This window comes from Mustelus asterias, unplaced genomic scaffold (genome assembly GCF_964213995.1).
Source record: "Mustelus asterias unplaced genomic scaffold, sMusAst1.hap1.1 HAP1_SCAFFOLD_96, whole genome shotgun sequence".
Classification (NCBI taxonomy): Eukaryota; Metazoa; Chordata; class Chondrichthyes; order Carcharhiniformes; family Triakidae; genus Mustelus; species Mustelus asterias.
The window spans coordinates 39,113-62,267 of NW_027590144.1; the positions used below are offsets into that span (position 1 = coordinate 39,113).

General features: G+C 45.2%; 1 protein-coding gene and 1 pseudogene across 1 annotated transcript in view; one reads left to right on the top strand and one right to left on the bottom strand.

Annotated features, from left to right (window-relative positions):
* Positions 1 to 637: 637 nt before the first annotated feature.
* LOC144484226 (uncharacterized) overlaps positions 638 to 23,155 on the bottom strand; it is a 113,683-nt gene continuing 91,165 nt past the window's right edge. Inside the window, exon 2 of the mRNA XM_078202761.1 lies at positions 638 to 2,068. Within this exon, the coding sequence (XP_078058887.1) occupies positions 638 to 1,717 (1,080 nt within the window). The 5' untranslated portion in view covers positions 1,718 to 2,068. The remainder of the gene's footprint in view (positions 2,069 to 23,155) is intronic.
* On the top strand, positions 4,648 to 4,756 carry LOC144484249 (5S ribosomal RNA; annotated as a pseudogene).

Genomic DNA, 23,155 nt, shown 5'->3' on the forward strand with positions numbered 1-23,155 from the left:
CCATAATATGATAGTAAACTAATAAAAATAGAAATGTGTTGAATTAGAAAACCATAAAAAATGGTCCACCAATCACTTCAGTCTCCACAGTTGCATGGCTTCTCCCTAATGTGATTGAGAACGGAGTTGTTTCCTTCCATGTACAAAATTCTCTGCTGTTCAGATAATCTGATGCTTTGTGCAAGTTTCCTGACCCCAAATCCTCCTCTTCTCAAACCAACTATATTAACACTGAAACAGAGCTGAAGTTATTTTTCAATTCAGCAGAAACAGACCCAAAGGAACATGGTTTAGTTTGAATATGCTCAACAGGAAAATACAATCACAATAGTTCCTTGTGAATTCGCTGGTGTCTCAAAAGAGTGGATGAGGTAACATATCCCTTCCCACACCGGGAGCAAGTGAATGGCCTCTCCCCTTTGTGAATTCGCTGGTGTATTGCTAGGCTGGATGAGTCAATGAATCTCTTGCCACACACACAGTAGGTAAAAGGCCTCTCTCCAGTGTGAACTCGCTGGTGTACAACTAGTTTGGATGACGATTAAATCCCTTTCCACTCTGGGAGCAGGTGAATGGCCTCTCCTCTTTGTGAGTTCGCCAGTGTATTGCTGGGTTGGATGAGTCAGCGAATCTCTTCTCACACTGGGTGCAGGTGGGATGAACAAGTGAATCCCTTCCCACACTGAGAGCAGGTGAATGGCCTCTCCCCAGTGTGAACTCGCTGGTGTGTCTGCAGGTTGGATACCCAAGTGAATCCCTTCCCACACTGAGAGCAGGTGAACGGTCTCTCCCCAGTGTGAACTCGCTGGTGTGCCCGCAGGTTGGATACCCAAGTGAATCCCTTCCCACACTGAGAGCAGGTGAACGGTCTCTCCCCAGTGTGAACTCGCTGGTGTACCCGCAGGTTGGATGAACAAGTGAATCCCTTCCCACACTGAGAGCAGGTGAACGGTCTCTCCCCAGTGTGAACTCGCTGGTGTACCTGCAGGTTGGATGAACAAGTGAATCCCTTCCCACACTGAGAACAGGTGAATGGTCTCTCCCCCGTGTGAACTCGCTGGTGCCTCCGCAGGTGGGATGAACAAATGAATCCCTTCCCACACTGAGAACAGGTGAATGGCCTCTCCCCAGTGTGAATTCGCTGGTGTGTCTGCAGGCTGGATGACTGAATGAATCCCTCCCCACACTGAGAGCAGGTGAATGGCCTCTCCCCAGTGTGAACTCGTTGATGCATCCGCAGGTGGGATGAACAAGTGAATCCCTTCCCACATTGAGAGCAGCTGAATGGTCTCTCCCCAGTGTGAACTCGCTGGTGTGACTGCAGGTAGGATGATTGAGTGAATCCCTTCCCACACTGAGAGCAGGTGAATGGTCTCTCCCCAGTGTGAACTCGCTGATGTCTCTGCAGGCTGGATGACAGAGTGAATCCCTCCCCGCACTGAGAGCAGGTGAACGGTCTCTCCCCAGTGTGAACTCGCTGGTGTGTCTGCAGGTTGGATGATCGAGTGAATCCCTTCCCACACTGAGAGCAGGTGAATGGTCTCTCCCCAGTGTGAACTCGCTGATGTCTCTGCAGGGTGGATGACTCAGTGAATCCCTTCCCACACTGAGAGCAGGTGAATGGCCTCTCCCCAGTGTGGCTGCGCCGATGAGCTTCCAGCAGAGATGGGGCTCTGTATCCCTTCCCACAGTCCCCACATTTCCATGGTTTCTCCATGGTGCAGGTGTCCTTGCCTCTCTCTTGGGTGGACAATCAGTTGAAGCCTCGTCCACACACAGAACACGAGTACAGTCTCTCCCCGCTGTGAATGGTGTGATATTTATTCAGGCTGTGTAACTGGTTAAAGCTCTTTAGTCCATGCACTGGAACACTCTCACTTGAGTGTGGCAGCGTGTTGGTGCTTTTCCAGTCACACTGATGTTTGGAATCTTTTCAAATCAACAGACTGGACAATAATTTCTCCTTCTAGATTCAAAGGCCGATGATATTCAGCTCCCAAGGAATATGACTCTGTCAGATCTAGACGTGACGTTTGAGATTTCGGCCTGTGATTCCTCTTTCAGTATCCTGTGAAACAAGTTTACAAAAGTCATCAGTGTCAGTACAGGATGGAAATTCAGAACAGACAATTCTAGTTTCTATGGAACATTCTTTCCTATTTCAGTCCCAAAACATTGTGAATCTCCATCCCACACACTCTCCCTCCATTCTCACTCTGCTGTATCTAATATTCACCCTCCCAATTCTCCTGAAGGTGCTGATTGAGGCTGATTGACAGATCCATGCTCACTGCTTCCTGTCCTGGACACAGAGACCATAACAAATAGGAGCTGCAGTCGGCCATTTGGTCCATCGAGCCTTTTAAACTATTCAATGAGATAATTCGTTCATCTACCTCGGCATCATTCTCCCCACACTAAACCCATATCCCTTGATATCCTCAATATCTAGAAACCAATCAATCTCTCTCTTGAAAATAGTTGATGACTGAGGCTTCACTGTCCTCAGGGGTTGAGAATTCCAAATCTTTACCACATCCTTGGGTGAAGAAATCCCCCCACGTATTAGCTTCTGCTCCATCTTCTTGTCTGTTCCCCATAACCCTTGTCAGTCAAAGATCTGTCTAACTGGGATATATTCAATGATCCTCAGCCTCCACTGGTCCCTGTGGAAGAGAAATCCAAAAGACTAACAACCCTCTGAGGGAAGAGACGTCTGGAAATATATAACGTAGCTACAGTTCCATATTACAAGATATTCAGATCCCAAGGAATATGACTCTTTCTAGATGTGGCGGTTGAGATTTTTGCCTGTGATTCCTCGTTCAAAATCCTGTGAAATGAGTTTGCAAAAGTCATCACAGTCAGTATAGGATAGAAATTCAGAGCAGACAATTCTAGTTTCTCTGGAACATTCTTTCCTATTTCATTCCCAAAAAGTTGTAAATCTCCATCCATATCTATGGATTCTATTTACAAATGAAAGTGGATGAGCACTTGAAGGAAATAAACTTGCAGGAGAATGGGGATATCGAGTGGGAATGGGACTGGAATGTTATACAGAGAGTCAGCCTGGACTCGAGTTACCAAATGGATTCCTTCTGTGCTGTAATGACTTTATGACTGGAAGTGTATAACATCGCTGCAGCATTATATTACAATGCATGAAATAATAATAAATGTATTTTATTACAGAAGCATAAAGAATGTATCTAATCTGAGTACCATATAATAACACTAGACATATCTCTGTCCTATATTAATTTACTGTACGCCTGAATGTCAGCCATCTCCTGGGGAAAGCTGCCCTTTAATGTGAACATGAGGAAAAAGACCATCCTTTTCGACAGACAAATAAATGTGTCAAGCTGAGGGAGCAAAGGATGTTTACCAGGCTGATTCAGGGAATCGCGGGACTGATGTATGAGGAGAGACTGACTCGGTTAGGATTGTTTTCGTTGGAGTTCAAATGAATGAGGGGGGAATCTCAAAGAGACTGATAAAATTCTAACAGGTCGAGACAGGATAGATGCAGGGAGGATGTTCCTGATGGAGTCCAGAACTGGGGGTCACAGTCTGAGGATTCAGGGCAGACCATTTAGGACGGAGGTGAGTAGACATTTCTTCACCCAAAGAGTGGTGAGCCTGTCGAATTTATTACCACAGGAAGTAGTTGGTGCCAAAACATTGAATGTATTCAAGAGGTGGCTGGATATAGCACTTGGGGCGAATGGGATCACAGGTTAGGGGAAAAAGCAGGATTAGGCTATTGAGTTGGGTGATCAGCCATGATTGTAATGAATGGCGGAGCAGGCTCGAAGGGCCAAATGGCCTCCTCCTGCTCCTATCTTCTATGTTTCTATATCAATGTCTTTAAGAGAGAGAGAGACCTGGGCCAACCTTCCCAGAGTCTGCAACCTCCCTGGATTCACTTCCTTTCCCTTCAGTTGCTGCAAGTCCCCAATTTCCCGCAGAATGAGAAGAGAAACTCACAGATGTTGGCCTCCTTTAGGTCAAACTCACAGATGTGAACGACAGGAGAAAGTTTGACTCTCTCTGAATCTCCATCTTCAATCACACAAGGCCCGCGCTCTCAATGGCTGGAGGACCAGAGTCCTTCCGGTCCTCCAAATCTTCCTATTGGCCAGAGCTGGTAAGGGGCCGTGAATCAAAGGTGCGCATGTGCGAGTTTGGGGGGAATGCGCATGTGCGGGTGTGGGGCGGGGCCCGGGACAAAGTCGGCGCACTGACCATTGTCTGTCCGGCTCTTCCAGCCTTTCCCATTGGACAACAGCTCAGCGCGGCTGGAGGACAAAGTCCCGCCCACCCCCACGTGGGGCTCCGCCCCTCATTGTCTGTCAACGGGGTTTGACCAATGGAAACTCCGGAGGACCAGAGGTTCTCTGGTCCTCCAGCCAATCAGAGCTCCCCATTGCCTGAATGCGGAAGTGGACAATAAGACCATAAGACATAGGAGCGGAAGTAAGGCCATTCGGCCCATCGAGTCCACTCCACCATTCAATCATGGTTGATTTCGAGCTTGTTCAGCTGCTCATTCCTGCCCAGCGAAGCTGCTGCCGCTCTCTCTCTCTGAATGAAGATTGAGCTTCAGACACAGACTCAAGGAAGTGAAAAGAATCAGCCAATGCCTACGACCATACTAGTCTGAAAACGCCTGATCTCGGAAGCTAAGCAGACTCAGGCCTGGTTAGTAGTTGAATGGAAGACCTCCTGGGAATACCAGGTGTAGTAGACTTTAGGGTGGCATGGTGGCACAGTGGTTAGCACTGCTGCCTCACAACGTCAGGGACTCGGGTTCGATTCCTGGTTTGGGTCACTGTCTGTGTGGAGTTTGCATGTTCTCCCCATGTCTGCGCGGGTTTCCTCCGGGTACTCCGGTTTCCTCCCACAGTCCAAAAGATGTGTGGGTCAGGTGGATTGGCCATGTTAAATTGACCCTTTGTGCCAGGGGGACAAGTTAGGTTAAATGCACAGGGGTACGGGGATAGGGCCTGGGTGGGATTGTGGTTGGTGCAGACTCGATGGGCCGAATGGCCTCCTTCTACACTATAGGATTGTATGATTCTATGAAGTGAATCCAGAGAGGGTGCAGACTCTGGAAAGGTTGGCCCAGCTCTCTCTCTCTCTCTCTCCCTCTCTTAAAGACATTGACATTCTTTGCTCCCTCAGCTTGACACATTGATTTGTCTGGTTAAGAGGATGTTCTCTTTCCTAATGTTCAGAATTAAAGGGCTGCTTTCCCCAGGAGTTGGCTGACATTTAAGGGGACAGTAAGTTAATATAGGACAGAGATATATCTCGTGATTTTTTTTGTCACAGATCCGATAAATTATTTATGGTTCTGCAATGAAGTAATTTATTCTTATTTATATTCTTGTAATATTGTACTGTACCTATGTTATATACTTCCAGTTATAGAGTCATTCCAGCAAAGGGGTCCTTTCAGCCACACAAGTCCGTCCTGACTCTTGGTAAAAGTCTCTTAGTTCTGGAAGCAGTGAGCATGGATCTGTCAATCAGCCTCAATCAGCACCTTCAGGGGAATTGGGAGGGTGAATATTAGATACAGCAGAGTGAGAATGGAGGGAGAGTGTGTGGGATGGAGATTCACAGCTTTTGGGGAATGAGAGAGGAAAGAATGTTCCATAGAAACTAGAATTGTCTGTTCTGAATTTCTATCTTGTACTGACAGTGGTGAATTTTGTAAACTCCTTTTACAGGATATCCGAAGGTGAAGATTTGCAGGCAGAAATGTCAAACCAAATGTCACACTAAGATCTCACAAATTCACTCTATTTATCGGAACCTGAATATCATCAGTCTATCTCCTTCTGTCCTGCTGATATTTCTCTTCCCAAGTATTCTACCTTTTTCTGGCACAGCTGCAGCTTTTTCCTGGAAACTTTATGACCCCCTTCTGCTAGTCTTTCCAATAGTTTTAAACTATCCTTCCTGCACTGTTCTTGTGTTCCTGTGCATAATAATAAATCATCCACATATTGTATCAGTGTTCCTTCCAACTGTATTCCTTCTAAATCTGCTCTCAACACCTGATTGAATACATGTGGGGAATGTTTAAATCCTTGGGGCATCCTATTGTATGTGTATTGTTTCCCCTCGTACGTAAATGCAAAGAGATACTGACTTTCTTGAGCTAGTGGCACACTAAAAAATGCCGAACATAGGTCTATTACAGTAAACCATCTACTTTCAGGTGGTATATTTGTCATCAAGGTATAAGGGTTTGGAACCTCTGCTGGCATATCTTCCACTACCTCATTAATTGCCCTTAGGTCATGCACCAATCTCCATTTTTCTCCGTCCGCCTTTTTCACTGGTAGTAGCGGTGTATTACACCTGCTCCGGGTTTCTTTTAATACCCCTGCTTCTATCAATCCCTTAATTGTCCCTCTAATTCCTTCAATTGCTTCTGTCTTGATTGGGTATTGCGGCCTAAACGGCCCCTGACGTCCTATCTTTAATCTGACTTCAACTGGATTAGCGTTTTTGACCCTCCCTACATCCGTGTCCTGTCTGGACCACAACTCCTGCGGGAGGGAGTTCAAATCCTGCTCTAACCTCTCTCTCCACTCCAGTTCCTGTTTCTCGATTTGCACTCCTATTGTTATCTGCTTCGGTTTCCCAAGCATTTTAACATCCAAAATTATTTTCGTCATTTGTCCATTGCTGGACGTCCAAATATCTACATTGTCTGTCTGGACAAATTCTAAATCTTGTGCTCTCAACACCATTGGTCCTAGGTCTTTTGTTCTGTATCCCGGATTCACTTTCAATGTGACATGTGGCTCCGCCCCAGATACAGAGAACCATTTGTTAACCCATTCATTCCTAACAATTGTGAGGGCTACTCCCTCTAGTCCGATTAAAATACTTCCTGACTTTATTTCCTGTTCTCGTCCTGCCTCCCTTTCCCATTTCTCCTGTATCTCAGGTTCCTGCCCTTCATCAAATATCATTGTACTGTGTAATTCTGTTCTTGGCCATTTGGCTTGTGGAACCCAAGTGTTTATAAGCTTTCCCCAAACTTCCCATATCTGTTTTTTAACTTGTTCCTCTATATCTCCCAACCAATATACATTAACCCCTTCCTTTCCTGGTATTTCAAGTGGATACATTCCCATCAAATCAATTCCTTGTTCAGTGCATTCTAATTTCAGTCCTAAACCTAGGATTGCATCCCTTCCCAATAGATTTAAAGGAGTTTTATCACATACTAAAATAGGTACATGGGTTGTCTTATTTCCAATGGTAACAGGCACCGGCGTCGTCATTCGAGCTAATGTTACTTTCCCCGAGAACCCCACAGTTTTTACAAACTGGTTTGACAATGGTAAGTGATCCGCATATTTCGTTTGCATGCACGTACATGTGGCGCCGGTGTCTATCATCATGGGGACCTCGATCCCTCCTACTCTAACGTTAACTATAGGTTCCTGCTCTGCAGTTTCTGTTATCTGTACGTACTGTCCTACCATTTCGGGGTTCTCTGGGCCTCCCTATGGGGAATTCTGATGGTTTACCGGCCCTTGAAACATCGGGATGCTGTTTGGCGACCCTTGGATCAGTTGTTGGCCTGTCTGCTGCTGGTTTTCTCCCTGTCTGGGGAAATTCCGCGGGCAATTCCTTTTTATGTGCCCTGCCTCCCCGCACCCCCAGCACACACCTGAAGGGCCAGGCAGTGGTCCCTGTCTCGGAGTCTGATGATTAACCTGTCCCTGTCCTCTCTGATTCTGATAGGGTGGCCTACCACCTCCCTGTCCTTTCCCATTTCTATTCCAGTCAGTCTGACTTTGCAGGGCGTATGGGTTTTGATAATTTAGGCCATAGGCTCCTGGGTTCATGGACAGTGGGAAGGCAGAAATGTTATAGGTTATGACGGGCTGGCCTCCATCTCCGCTCCCCCCTTTGATTAGTGCAGGTATTTCCTCTGGCTTTTTCTCCACCATCATTGGTGCTATTTTTCTGGGTGCGAGATCCTCTTTTGCCTTCAGTTTATCCTTGCTTTTGATCTCCTCCAACTGTGCCTGAAGGAGTTTACGTTGTACCTCCTTCAGCTGTTTGTCTGCATTCTTTTCATCTTTGCGATGTCTCTCTACTGCATGGGCAACATAATCCACAAACTCTCGGTAATTTTTTGAGTCCAAGCCCACCACTTCCTCCAGCCTTGTCTTAGCTGGGGCTGGCAAGCCCTCTAGGATTGCAGCCCGGAACATGGAATTGGTCAGTGGGTCTATTAAAATGTCCCTCTCCGTGTCCCTTCTCCACCTTTTTAATTGATTCTCCACATACACAGCTGCATTCTCCTCCTCACCCAGTGGCTCTCCCTTTAGGGTTTTTACATCCATTCGATTGGGGTACATATCCCGCAGTGCCTGCCAGATGTCTTGGCGGTACTGGTCCATTAGTATCCCATCCACCGCTGGGTTATAAGCTGCGGTCAGGATGCCAGCACGTCTCATTACTTCCGCCATTTGGTCCATTCCTAGCACCTTTGTCAGGAGAGCTTTGATGTCGCCCAGTGCCATCCTTTTTCCCACCATCCCTGCCTCCAACTGTCCAATCCACCTTCCAGCCCCATCCAAAATATTGGGTAATTCATTAATTAAATTAGGCAAATCCTGACCTGACCAAGGGATATACTGCGGTCTGCCACCCTTCAGAATCACCGGGAATACCCTTTTCCCTCTCCTATCCACATCTGGAAACTTTACAGGTGGGTGCCTTTCCCGCCTTCGTCATCTGTTCTATGTCATATTCTCCCTCAAAATTCATTGTGCCTGATATAACTGGGTACAGTCCCGTGGAGCTCTGTTTCTCTAAGTATGGGGGTGGGGCTACGTTTGGATCTTCCAATTTTGCTTTTTCCTCAAGTTGTACTGGCCTCTGCATTCTACCTCCCCTCCATACCCCTCTTCTCTCTTTCCCTTCTTGTTGGAATAGGGCTAATATCTCTAACTCCTTTTCTCGCTTTTCCCTTCTTTTGCTCGATTTATCCTTAATCTTATAGTTCTTTATCATTCCCTTCTGGTCCTCACACCTCTCTATGGACCATGTGCCTTCCTCCGGCCACTGTGTATTGCTCTTATTTGTTCTTTTGGCCCATTTTTTAGAGACGTGTTCTATATCTCCCCTAAGGGCTGGGAACTTATCCCCTAATATCTCCACTGGTGTCTTAACTTGGTGCGCCATTACTCGTCTTTTTGGATCACTGTCGCAATTTTTGTCACTTAATCTGTCAGAGTTAGGTATCACAGTGATTATTACTTGCTGTATTGTTTTTCCGTGCTCAGTCCCCTGTTTACCTTTCCTTTGGATTTCTTTTGCCACTATCTGTAATTCTAACCGGGGTCCTGATATCCACTTCCCCGTAGTCCCCTGTCCTGGCACTATCTTCCTCTCCCGGGCCAGAGGGTAGTAGGTTTTCACTTGCTCGTCTATGTGTATAAGAATCCTGTATCGGTCAGATCCCTTTATTAATTTCTCTAGGGTTTCCAATTTTATTTCGTCTATCCAATTCCTATCGACTACTCTTTCCCACTTTACATACGGCCACTCATTCTTTATCTCCTCTAAGTTAATTATGTGTGTAATCTTTTTCCAATCCAGTGTTGCTTCCGTTTTTGTTATTATTCAAAGATTAGTTATTTTCAATCTTGTCACCAGGCAGTTTTGTCAGGGTAATTTTTCAAGTTGTTAGTTATTACCCTACCTATATTCCGACTCTCTCTCTTATTTCTGTCCTTCACGCTGTTGTCTCAGACCAGTTTGTTCAAACTGGTCTTTTACTTCCTCTATTCTAGCTGCTACTCCCCTTTCCTGTGGTTAAAATCCACTCCTGTGCTTTTGGCTACTGTATTAGGTCAGAGAGTGATCTCTCACTGATCTCTCTCCCTCTCGGTTGACGTCCCTTACCCGAGGTCCTGGGTAGGTTTGGACTGGCAGATTTTCCCACACTTACTCTCTTCTGGGCAAGTCGTGACCTGAAAAACCCGCTCCAAACCGCTTGACTTAACCTAATTGCATTACTTTAGCTTTCGGCCTTTTTCCCGTCTCACTTTTTACCCATTCACAGACAATACAGTATTCGCAGCGCGCTTTTGCATGCAAAAATTCTGCTCTTCGGATCAGACTCAGTCTCTCAAAATTTTTACACAATTTGGTTTTACCTGTGCAGGATATCTTTTTGGGTTGGGGAGATCCAGGACCAGCAGAGAGCCGGGTGCACCGGGCCTCGAGAAAACCCCTTTCTGACAACAAGGATTTACATGCATGCAAGTCTGCTTACCTTGTTGACAGAAGGCCGGCTGGGGACTTCTCGGTTCCGGTTGGACCACCGTCTCCGCTACTCCTTCCAGATGCTTTTCTGGGCGATCTCTCACCAACCCTGCTAAGCAGCGCCAATTTTGTCGTGGTTCCCCAGGACGACAATTCGTTTACATCGGTTTAAAACAGAGAGTCTGAGCAGCGATCTTTCAAGCAAAAGACTTTATTTCTCAGCATAAGAGATAAAGCCGGGAGCGTCCGGAAAACTCCAAAGAGCTCTTGGGCTTACAATCTTTTATGTACATTTCAGCCTCCTATCTCAAGATCCTTATCTCCCTTTTACTGCCTGTCCTTGGTTGTAATCTTACCCTACAGCCCGCTCTTTCTTTGGCCATCATTATTTTTAGTTGACACTTTATCTGTTTTCTTTGCAATCGGTCGTTCACTGTTATATCTCTTCGTTTCTTAAACCATGGTGGTAATAACTCTTGCTCTTATCTGAACTTTTCTGTTTGTACAATAATCGTGGTTTTGTAAGCTAAGGCGAATGTGTTTAGAAGAAAAGACATCCCCCCTGCTGATTTATAGTCTACTAATGTGTTTTTAGAAGAAAACATTCTCTCTGCTGGTTTATGGTCCACTATTAATGTTGAACCACCGAGCAGTCTTTCTTGCTTTCTTAAGTGACTATTGTCTGCTTTTGCTAATCAGTGACTGCTATATTACTTCTTTAGTTCTTCTAGTTCCTCCACTTTAATCATATCGACTACACTTGATTATATTAGGTCACACGAAGTTACTTTAGGTTACATATCCATCTCACTATTCACCTAAATCTACTTTATCATTTCACTAAGACCTAAATCTACTTTATCATTTTACTAAAACCTGTGAATCTGAATTCCATACTAAACTCATACAATATCCAGTACAATTTCCCTTACAAGTGAATCTGAATTTCATACTAAACTCATACAATATCCAGTACAATTTCCCTTACAAGTGAATCTGAATTTCATACTAAACTCATACAATATCCAGTACAATTTCCCTTACAATACACAGAGAGAAAGAGACAGAGAGACACACAGATACACAGAGAGATAGAGACACAGAGAGACGCACAGATACACAGAGAGATAGAAACAGAGAGACACACAGATACACAGAGAGATAGAGACAGAGAGACACACAGATACACAGAGAGATAGAGACAGAGAGACACACAGATACACGGAGAGATAGAGACACAGAGAGACACACAGATACACAGAGAAATAGAGACAGAGAGACACACACATAAACACACGAACAGAGAAATACAGAAAGAGAGTTTGGCAAAGTCAGATTTAATTTTCCATTCAATATTTATTTAAAAATTCAGAGAATATTTGACAGGAAAATTGATTTTAAAGTTAACAAAAGTGAATCTGACCTTTGAGCTTCACAGTGAGATCAGAACCCCCCCCCCCCCCCCCCCCGCTCTGAGCTGCCCAATATCTGTACAGCTGTACCAGACACCAGAAAGAGAAAACCAGAGCTCAACATCACGGGAAATGAACAATTGTGAATAAGGAACGAGAAAAGTTATTAATTTATACCTGAGATTTAAACTACAGGAAAACTATTCACTACAATTACATTACAACAAAAGTTACCTTCTACATTTCACACTGAAAACTGAACTACCGCCCACAATTGTCTCAGTGACAGATTCAGAATGATAAACTGAGAGAATTTCACTGTTGGAGTCACCGACAGCAGATATTGTATTTGTGTCAATCAGGAATCTTAATAATCAGCTGAGGGAAATCTACACCGTCCAAAATTCAACCCATCACTTGATCTGTAAAAGAAAGATACAATAATGAAGCAGATGTTTATGATGCGGGACATTAATGTTAGAGTTTTTAATCAATGAATCATTTAGAGATATTTCAAATCCCTTCTGTCAGTTTGACAATCCACTCTGACACCAGTCACATTTCACACTCTCTGCTCAGTCCTGTGTTGGGGGGGAGGTGTTTAGTGTGGGATCAGTGTTTGCTTTTCTCAAACCGCAGTGATATTCCCAACAAGGGCAAGAGGTTTCAGTGTTTAAAAATGTAAAGATTTCAGAACAAAACTAGACAGAGAGTGATGAGGCCTCACACCTTCAATGTAGTGATTCCCCCAATCTTTCCTTTTGTATATTGCTTCCTTCCTCTGTCTGAAGTATTGGAGACGTCGACATCACTGAAACAATACAATCTCTCGGGACAATCACTGTAAACAGCTTCTGGAAGCAAAGTTAACACTTTAATCACCCAAAAAGGTGAATGTCCATTCAAACACCTCCCTCCCCATATCCTTGTAAATGCAAAGATAACTCCCATTTCCCCAAAGCAGGAAGATGTGAAATGGAAACATCTTCAGCTTTTTACACACTGCACTTTTCCACGGACCAAAATGTTTCAAAACATTTGCTGAAGTTTTGTTTTAAACTCTTTATCAATGTCCTTCCAGGTTTAGTGTGAAGGTTTGTGTTCCACACTGAGCCCCTCTCAGTCTCCACACGGAGCTTGTGTGTGTTGCTGATGCTCCTGTCATTTTGGATGGATACTGTGTGAAGCTGCATTCTCTCCCAGTGAGTTTCTGACCTACTTCACTCTCTCTGCGGCTGGAGCAATGTCCAGCAGGCAGCAGAGGATGGCAGTGTATCACTGTCAGCACAATATAGACAAACAGCCTTTAGCAAGAGAGGCTTTGACCCTTTTTCAAACCAAATCCCCAATTTGATGTTTCCAGCTGCGCTGTTTACAATGCTGCTGAATATTGTGTGTCTTTGGTAAACTGGGATGTGTAGCTTTCAGTCACATTAAGTGGTCAATAAATACGTCCACACTGTGTATATCTTTCTGTGTGTGTGTGTCAGCGTGCATGTGTGTCAATGTATTTAAATCTCAAAGGAAAATAGGAGCAGGTGTAGGCCATTTGGCCCATCGATCCTGCGCCAGCATTCAAACAGATCATGGTGCACGTACGCACACAAAACACGCACACACCAACACACACAAAACACGCACACACACAAAGCACGCACACACACATAAAACACGCACACACACAAAACACGCACACACACAACAAACACACATAAAACACACACAAATCACACACACAAACACAATAAACACACACACACCAAACACACAGTTAGCACTGCTGCCTCACAGTGCCAGGGACTCGGGTTCGGTTCCCGCCTTGGGTCACTGTCTGTGCGGAGTTTGCACGTTCTCCCCGTGTCTGCGTGGGTTTCCTCCGGGTGCTCCGGTTTCCTCCCACAGTCTGAAAGACGTTCTGGTTCGGGTGCATTGGCCGTGCTAAATTCTCCCTCCGCGTCAGGGAGACTAGCTCGGGTAAATGCATGGGGTTATGGGGATAGGGCCTGAGTGGGATTGTGGTCGGTGCAGACTCAATGGGCCAAATGGCCTCCTTCTGCACTGTAGGAGTCTAGGATTCTATGAAAACACACAGAAACAGATATTCTCACCCAGTAACACTCAGACGCACACAGTAATAAACACACACGGAAACATGTCCACGCACACACACAAACACGCATGCACACACACACAAACATACTCACACACACACATGCATGCACACACACACACACAAACAGACAGACACACACAAACATACACACACACACACACACACACACAAACACACACACACACACAAACACACACACACACACAAACACACACACAGATTCCTATTTTATTTCACACAATCGATTTGCGTCTTGAACATGCTGAATGATTGGGCTTCCAAATCCCCCTGGAATAGAAAATTCCAAAGATTCACCACCCTCTGAGTGAAGAAATTCCTCCTCATCTCAGTCTTCAATGGTCTGACCCTGATTCTGAGATTGTGTCCCCTGGTTCTAGTCTCACCAGCCAGGGGAAACATCCAATCTACATCCACCCTGTCACACCCTGTAAGAATTTTAAGTCTGTTTCAATGGGATCGCCTCTCATTCTTCAAGGGTTCAAGGCCGACTTCCGGACTTGATGGCCATGGAAGGTGTGCTCATAACGGGGCCAAACAGCTGGATTACCAAAAAGTAAATCCTGCCGGATCATGTATCAGTAAACTCTGCCCGAAACCTCTCTCAGTTATTACAATCTGGGCCTGGTATCAGTAATCGCTGCCCGAAACCTCTCTCAGTTATTACAATCTGGGCCTTGTATCAGTAAACTCTGCCCGAAACCTCTCTCAGTTATTACAATCTGGGCCTTGTATCAGTAAACTCTGCCCGAAACCTCTCTCAGTTATTACAATCTGGGCCTTGTATCAGTAAACTCTGCCCGAAACCTCTCTCAGTTATTACAATCTGGGCCTTGTATCAGTAAACTCTGCCCGAAACCTCTCTCAGTTATTACAATCTGGGCCTTGTATCAGTAAACTCTGCCTGAAACCTCTCTCAGTTATTACAATCTGGGCCTTGTATCAGTAAACTCTGCCTGAAACCTCTCTCAGTTATTACAATATGGGCCTTGTATCAGTAAACTCTGCCTGAAACCTCTCTCAGTTATTACAATCTGGGCCTTGTATCAGTAAACTCTGCCCTAAACCACTCTCAGTTATTACAATCTGGGCCTGGTATCAGTAAACTCTGCCCTAAACCACTCTCAGTTATTACAATCTGGGCCTTGTATCAGTAATCCCTGCCCGAAACCTCTCTCAGTTATTACAATCTGGGCCTGGTATCAGTAATCTCTGCCCTAAACCTCTCTCAGTTATTACAATCTGGGCTTTGTATCAGTAATCTCTGCCCAAAACCTCTCTCAGTTATTATAATCTGGGCCTGGTATCAGTAATCTCTGCCCTAAACCTCTCTCAGTTATTACAATCTGGGCCTTGTATCAGGAATCTCTGCCCTAAACCTCTCTCAGTTATTACAATCTGGGCCTTGTATCAGTAAACTCTGCCTGAAACCTCTCTCAGTTATTACAATCTGGGCCTGGTATCAGTAATCTCTGCCCTAAACCTCTCTCAGTTATTACAATCTGGGCCTTGTATCAGGAATCTCTGCCCTAAACCTCTCTCAGTTATTACAATCTGGGCCTTGTATCAGTAAACTCTGCCTGAAACCTCTCTCAGTTATTACAATCTGGGCCTTGTATCAGTAAACTCTGCCCTAAACCACTCTCAGTTATTACAATCTGGGCCTGGTATCAGTAAACTCTGCCCTAAACCACTCTCATTTATTACAATCTGGGCCTTGTATCAGTAATCCCTGCCCGAAACCTCTCTCAGTTATTACAATCTGGGCCTGGTATCAGTAATCTCTGCCCTAAACCTCTCTCAGTTATTACAATCTGGGCCTTGTATCAGTAAACTCTGCCCCAGTACACCAGAGACTGAAAGCAAGCATGCAGCTACAGCAAACAGTTAGGAAGGCAAATGATATGTTGGCCTTCATTGCAAGAGAACTTGAGGAAAGGAGCAAGGATGTCTTACTGCAGCTGTACAGGCCCTCGGTGAGACCACACCTGGAATATTGTGTACAGTTTTTGTCTCTGTATCTATGAAATGCTGCACTTACCATAGAGGGAGAGCAGCGGAGGCACAGCAGACTGATTCCTGGGATGGCAGGATTGTCGTATGAGGAGAGATTGAGTCGACTGGGCCTGTATTCACTGGAGTTCCGAAGAATGAGAGGGGATCGAATTGAAATGTATAAATTCTGACCGGGCTGGACTGACTGAATACAGGGATGTTGTTTCCTCCAACTGAGGGGCTGAGGGGGTGGGGAGAGGGGCGGTGGGGGGGGGGGGGCGGGGGGAGAGGCTGGAACAAGGGGTCACAGATGGTGAAACTTTGCAATATGTTTAATCTGTAGAAACCTATCCATCTCAGTCTGTGAACGATGACTGAGCCTCCACAGCCCTCTGGGATAGGGAATTCCAAAGATTTACCATCCTGGAAGCACATGGAATTCAGGAAAACTTGGCGAGATGGATCGGAAACTGGTTTAGTAATTGGACACAAAGGGTGGTGTTGGAAGGCTGTTTGAGTGGCTGGAGGCCGGTGTCCAGTGGTGCACCACAAGGCTCCGTGCTGGGGGGCTTATTGTTGTTATACATAAATGAGACAGATGATAATGTGGGGGCAATGATAAGCAAGGTTCCAGATGACACCAAGATTGGTAGGATGGTTAATAGTGAAGAAGTGAATAGTGAAGAATGTGGAGTTTGCACATTCTCCTCGTGTCTGCGTGGGTTTCCTCCGGGTGCTCCGGTTTCCTCCCACAGTCCAAAGATGTGCGGGTTAGGTTGATTGGCCAGGTTAAAAAAATTGCCCCTTAGAGTCCTGAGATGCGTAGGTTAGTGGGATTAGTGGGTAAATATGTGGGGGTAGGGCCTGGGTGGGATTGTGGTCGGTGCAGACTCGATGGGCCGAATGGCCTCCTTCTGCACTGTAGGGTTTCTATGGTTTCTATGATGAAGGTTGTAGGTTACAGGAAGATATCGCTGGGTGGGTCAGATAGGCAGAGCAGTGGCAGATGGTATTTGACCCTGATAGGTGCGAGGTGATGCACTTTGGAAGCAGTAACAAGGCAAGGGAGTATTTAATGAGTTGCAGGACACTGGGAAGCTCAGAGGAACATATGGATCTTGGGCAATTATTCACAGATCCCTGAAGGCAGCAGAGCAGGTGAATCAAGTGGGAAAGAAGGCAGATGAGACACTTGCTGTAAACTAGAGGGCATAGGTTTAAGGTGAGAGGGGAGAGATACAAAAGGGTCCAGAGGGCAATTCTTTTCACACAGAGGGTGGTGAGTGTCTGGAATGAGCTGCCAGGGGCAGTAGTAGGGGCGGGTACAATCTTATGTTTTGAAAAGCATTTAGACAGTTACATGGGTAAGATTGGTATAGAGGGATATGGGCGAAACACAGGCAATTGTGATTAGCTTCATGGTAAAAACTGGGCGGCATGGACAAGTTGGGCCAAAGCGCGTTTCCATGCTGTAAACCTCTATGACTCGACCCTGCTGAGCCCTGTAAGAATTGTCCAAGTTTGAATGAGGTCACCTCTCATGCTTCTCAAGTGCATAAAGTAAAAGTCCATTTTCTTTCCTCAGAGGACAATCCCTCCATCCCAGGAATTAATGCGGTGAAATGTCATTGAAGTCCCTCTCGGACAAGAATGTCTTTCCTTAGGTAAGAGGATAAAACTGTACACAACACTCCGTGTGTGGTTTCACCACTAATTCAGCCTCTCCCACATCCCCTTGAAGAGTCTACATCCTCCTCACAACTCACACTTCCACCTGCTTTCATGTCATCTGCAAACTCGGAAATATTACATTTGATCCCAAACGTCCAAATCAGTGATATGGATTGTGAATAGCTGGGCTCCCGAGTACTGATCCTTGTGATAAGCCGCTGGTCACAGCCTGCCACCCTGAAAATGACCCATTTGTACCTAAGCTCTGTTTTCTGTCCGTTAACCATTTCTCAATTCATGCCAGTATTATCAGGGTAAATACGTTGCATCACGGGGATAGGGCCTGGGTGGGAATGTTGTCAGCGCAGGCTCGATGGGCTGTATGGCCTCCTTCTGCAATGTCGGGATTCCATGATTCTAATATGTACATACGTCAGTGAAGGTGGCAGGGCACTTTGAGAGAGCAGTAAATGAAGTATATGGTATCCCAGCTTTTATTAATGGAGGGTTTGAGGACAAGAGTAAGGAGTTCATATTGAACTTGTATAAGACACTTGTTAGGCCTCATCTGGAGACTGCGCCCAGTTCTGGGCACCATACTTGAGGAGGGATGTGAAGACATTGGAGAGAGTGCAGAGGAGATTCACAAGAATGATCCCAGGGAATAAGATCCGTAGCTACGAGGGTAGATTGGAGAGGTTGGGACTGTTTTCCTTGGAGGAAAGAAGGCTGAGGTGAGACTTGAAAGAGAGATTCAAGATCCTAAGGGGTATCCACAGGTTAAAGAGTGAGAAACTCTTCCCTCTCAAGAGATGGTCATGAACTAGAGGGCACAGATTCTAAATGATGGGGAAATGGATCAGAAGTGAAGTGAGGAAAAGCACTTCATCAAGAGGGTGTTTGGAATCTGGAACAATCTTCCTGAAAGCCTGTTCCAATATTCAATAAGATCCTGGCTGATCTGTGATCTAACTCTCTGTCTCTTAACCCCTTGGACTAAGGAAAATCTATCAACCCCAGATTATAAATAATAACAAGTGACTGAGCATCAATAGCCATTTGCAGAAGATTGTTTCAAACTAACTCCACACCACATCTGGCAATGTTTCCATTTCTACAATTCTAAAATTCTAAACTGAGGCTAACATTCAAATATTCCCAAATCCTGGAGTTCCCAGCCAGCAGAAAAACTTGTTCTTTATCAGCCTCTCCCTTTCCCTCATTATTTTCAATGTTTGATTAAATCAGCCCCCAACTTAAATTCCAGCGGTTAAGAATAATGTTTAATCTGCACTGTTCATCAAATGTTCCCAACACAAATACTGGAATGGGCTAAATACAGAGTAAAATTCCCTCTGCTCTGTCCAAGGAATGTTTCATCACATATTATTATTTTGAAGTTTAGGAAAAACAGGAATCAAATTGCTCAGCATCCCAGTGTGGCCTCCTGTTTATTTCAATCAGCCCTTCACATTCAAACATGAAGTTGAAGCTTCGAATACTGTCTGTGGCAGCGTTTGTGGATTCAGTTGTTCTCCAGCTTTTTCACTTGTCTGAAGGATTTGAATTATAGACATTGTTTAATCATTCCTTTCTCTCAGCACATGGAACTTGTGAATCTTCAAGGCAGACAATCTCATGTAATTAACAACAAACTGCATCTTTATTCATCCGTCCATTTCCTATCTCTGAATGGATCACACACATTTCCAGAATGCAGGAAGCTCTCAATGGAAACTGCTTCCAATTATTCCCCAATACAATTGTTCACACTTTACTGTGAACTACATTCCACTGACATTCCCAAAGCAGCCACAGAAAAGTGACTGGTTATTTTAAACATTGAACCTGAACTATTTGAACTGATGATTCACTCACATTGTACAGAAATGTTGATCCTGTTTTGATGAGAGTGATCAGATTAACATTGTAACATGAAGACAGCCTCCGTACTGAGATTAACCACATTTACAACAATTCCGCAATATCAGATCCATTGCTGTGTGTATTGTGTGAATTCAGCTGTGAAATATCTGGACATTTGGAGCTTCCACTGTTTCTGTCATTTCATCATTTATTAAAGTACGTTGTTCTATCCCTTTTAAATCTAAGTTGTGTCAGTTTACATTTCCCTGCACTGAAACCTCTCCACCAGTTTTGTCCATGTACAAAATATGAATAACTCTTTGCAATGTGATGTTTCCAGCTGCGCTGCTTACAATGCTGTCTAATGTTTTGTGTCATCGGCAAACCAGGATGTGTAGCATTCAGTCACATTAAATGGTCAATAAATATGTCAATACTGTGTATATCTTTCTGTGTGTGTGTCTGTGTCTGTGTGTGTGTGTGTGTGTGTGTCTGTGTGTGTGTGCCTGTGTGTGTGTCTGTGTGTGTGTGTGTCTGTGTGTGCGTGTGTCTGTGTGTGTGTGTCTGTGTGTGTGTGTGCGTCTGTGTGTGTGTGTGTCTGTGTGTGTGTGTGTCTGTGTGTGTGTGTGTGTGTGTGTGTCTGTGTGTGTGTGTGCGTCTGTGTGTGTGTGTGTGTCTGTGTGTGCCTGTGTGTGTGTCTGTGTGTGTGTCTGTGTGTGTCTGTCTGTGTGTGTGTGTGTCTGTGTGTGTGTGTGTGTCAGCATGCATGTGTGTCAATGTATTTGAATCTCAAATATGTGCAGTTGGAGGCCATTTGACCCATCGCGCCTGCTCCCCCACTCAAACAGATCATGACAAACACACACACACAGACACACACACACACTCATAGACACACACACAGACGCACTCACAGAGATACAGACACACACACACTCATAGACACACACACACAGACAAAGAGAGAGACACACAGACACTCACAAACACACACGCAGAGAGACACAAACACACACTCACAGACACACATGCACAAAGACACAGAGACAGACACACACACAGACACACACACACTCACAGACACACGCAGAGAAACACAATCACACACACAGAAACACACATTGAAATAGACACTTGCACACACTTAGAAACTGTCTCTCTCTCTCACACACACACACACACAAAGAAATACAAAACCATAAGCGCACCGACACTCTCATTCCTATTTCTGTTTTACTCCTCAATGCCCCAACTAAAAAGTACTGGGATCTGAACTTGAAATGCTGGAACTGATCATGGAGGAACGAGTGGGGCCTAACAGACACTGAGAAGTTAACTTGTGTGTGAATCATAGAATGGTGACAGCACAGGAGGCCATTCAGCCCGTCAAGCCTGGATCGACACACTGCAAGAGCAGTTTCACTATTCCCAATCCTCCACCCTCTCCCCGTAACCCTGTCAATATTTTCCCTTCAGCTTCCCATTCAATTTCCTCTTGATGGAATCTTCTCCCACCTCTGACTCAGGCAGAACATGATGTGGAGATGCCGGCGTTGGACTGGGGTAAACAGAGTAAGAAGTTTAACAACACCAGCTTAAAGTCCAACAGCTTTATTTGGTAGCAAAAGCCACACAAGCTTTCGGAGCTCCAAGCCCCTTCTTCAGGTGAGTGGGAATTCTGTTCACAAACAGGGCATATAAAGACACAGACTCAATTTACATGAATAATGGTTGGAATGCGAATCCTTACAGCGAATCAAGGCAGAACATTCCAGATACCAGCAGTCACTACGTTAAAAACATTTCCTCATCACAGATTCATACAGTGCAGAAGAGACCCTTCGGCCCATCGAGTCTGCACCGACACGTGAGGACCACCTAACATACCGACCTCACCCCATTTACCAGCACTTGGCCCATAGCCCTGAATGTGATGATGTGCCAAGTGCTTATCCAGCTACTTTTTAAAGGATGTGAGGCAACTTGCCTCTGCCAACCTCCCAGGCAGCGCATTCCAGACTGTCACCACCCTGTGGGTAAAACAGATTTTCCTCACATCCCCCCTAAACCTCCTGCCCCTCACCTTGAACCTATGTCCCCTCGTGACTGACCCTTCAACTAAGGGGAACAGCTGCTCCCGATCCACACTCTTCATGTCTCTCATAAACTTGTCCACCTCAATCAGGTCGCCCCCTCAGTCTTCTCTGCTCCAATGAATACAACACAAGCCGACTCAACTTCTAATTTTTAATTTTGTTTATTAGTGTCACAAGTAGGCTTGCATTAACACTGTGAAGTTACTGTGAAAATTCCCCAGATGCCACACTCTGGTGTTCGGTTACACTGAGAGAAAATTTACCACGGCCAATGCACCCTAACCAGCACATCATTCACACTGTGGGAGGAAACCGCAGCACCCAGAGGAAAGCCACGCAGACTTCCGGGATCGGGGCAGACATGATGGGCCGAATGGCCTCCTGCTGTTCTGTGATTCGAGAACACCCTTTGTGTGAAGACGTGTTCCTTAATTTCACTTTGAAAGGGTTTCAGAATATTTTTAATATTTCAGACAATGATCCCAGTCCCAGACTCCACAACCAGCAAGAAACCTTTCTCTTTCTCTATCCTATCAGTTTCCATTATTCTCCTGACAACGTTGATCAAATTATCCCTGACACTCCAAAATTCCCGGGAATACAACCCTCGTTTGTGTCTCCATAGCTGCGTCTCTGTCACATTTAAAATACTAATGTTACCTCAGCGAGGAGACAACTCTGTCAGAAATATCTCAGTGCTGCGCTCACATCAAATGGCCGCTGGGAAGAAAGGCCAAATGGCTGACTGATATTTGTGGATATTTTTCACAGATTCCCAGGGAGGGAGAGGGAGAGATGGAGAGAGGGACAGAAGACACAGACATAGAGAGTGAGAAAAAGAAATAAACAGAATTACCTTGGGCCCATTTAGTTTCTATTTTCTCTGCTCTCCTCAACTTCTTGTCTGAACTCCACTTGCCTCCTTCTGCCCTGTAACAATTCTGTGATCCTGTGATGGGATAAACAGACCGAGGGAGGAAATATGAAGGTCCGCAGCATCTTTGAGAGTGGATTAATTGCGGGAATGAGGGATGTGAGCTCCAGGGTGAGGTTGGAGAAACGGGGCTTGTTCCCCTTGAGGGGAGATTTGCTCGAGATGTACAAGATTAGGACAGGTTTCGATAAAGTCGATAAAGGAAAGCTGTTGCCGTGAGCTGATTGGGTTCAGGGATGACGGGGAGACACAATTTAAAGTTTCAGCAGAGACGCAGTGAGGAAAAACATCTTTCACACACACACACAGAGCCTGGGAATGTGTTTGGACACACAGCCTATGAGGATGGTGGAAGCGGAGATGATGAGTGAATGACAGGGATGGAGAGGTGACACGAGGAGAGGCAATGGCCTAGTGTTATTATCTCCAGACTATTAATCCAGAAACTCAGCCAATGTTCTGGGGACCTGGGTTTGAATCCCACCAATTGGAATTCAATAAAAATATCTGGAATTAAGAATCTACTGGTGACCATGAAACTATTGTCGATTGTTGGAAAAACCCATCTGGTTCACTAATGTCTTTTAGGGAAGGAAATCCCGTCCTTACGTGGTCTGGGCTACGTGTGACTCCAGAGCCACAGCAATGCGGTTAACTCTCAACTGCCCGCGAAGAGCAACTCGATGCAATAAATTCTGTTCAGCCAGCGATGCCCATGTCCCACCAAAGAATT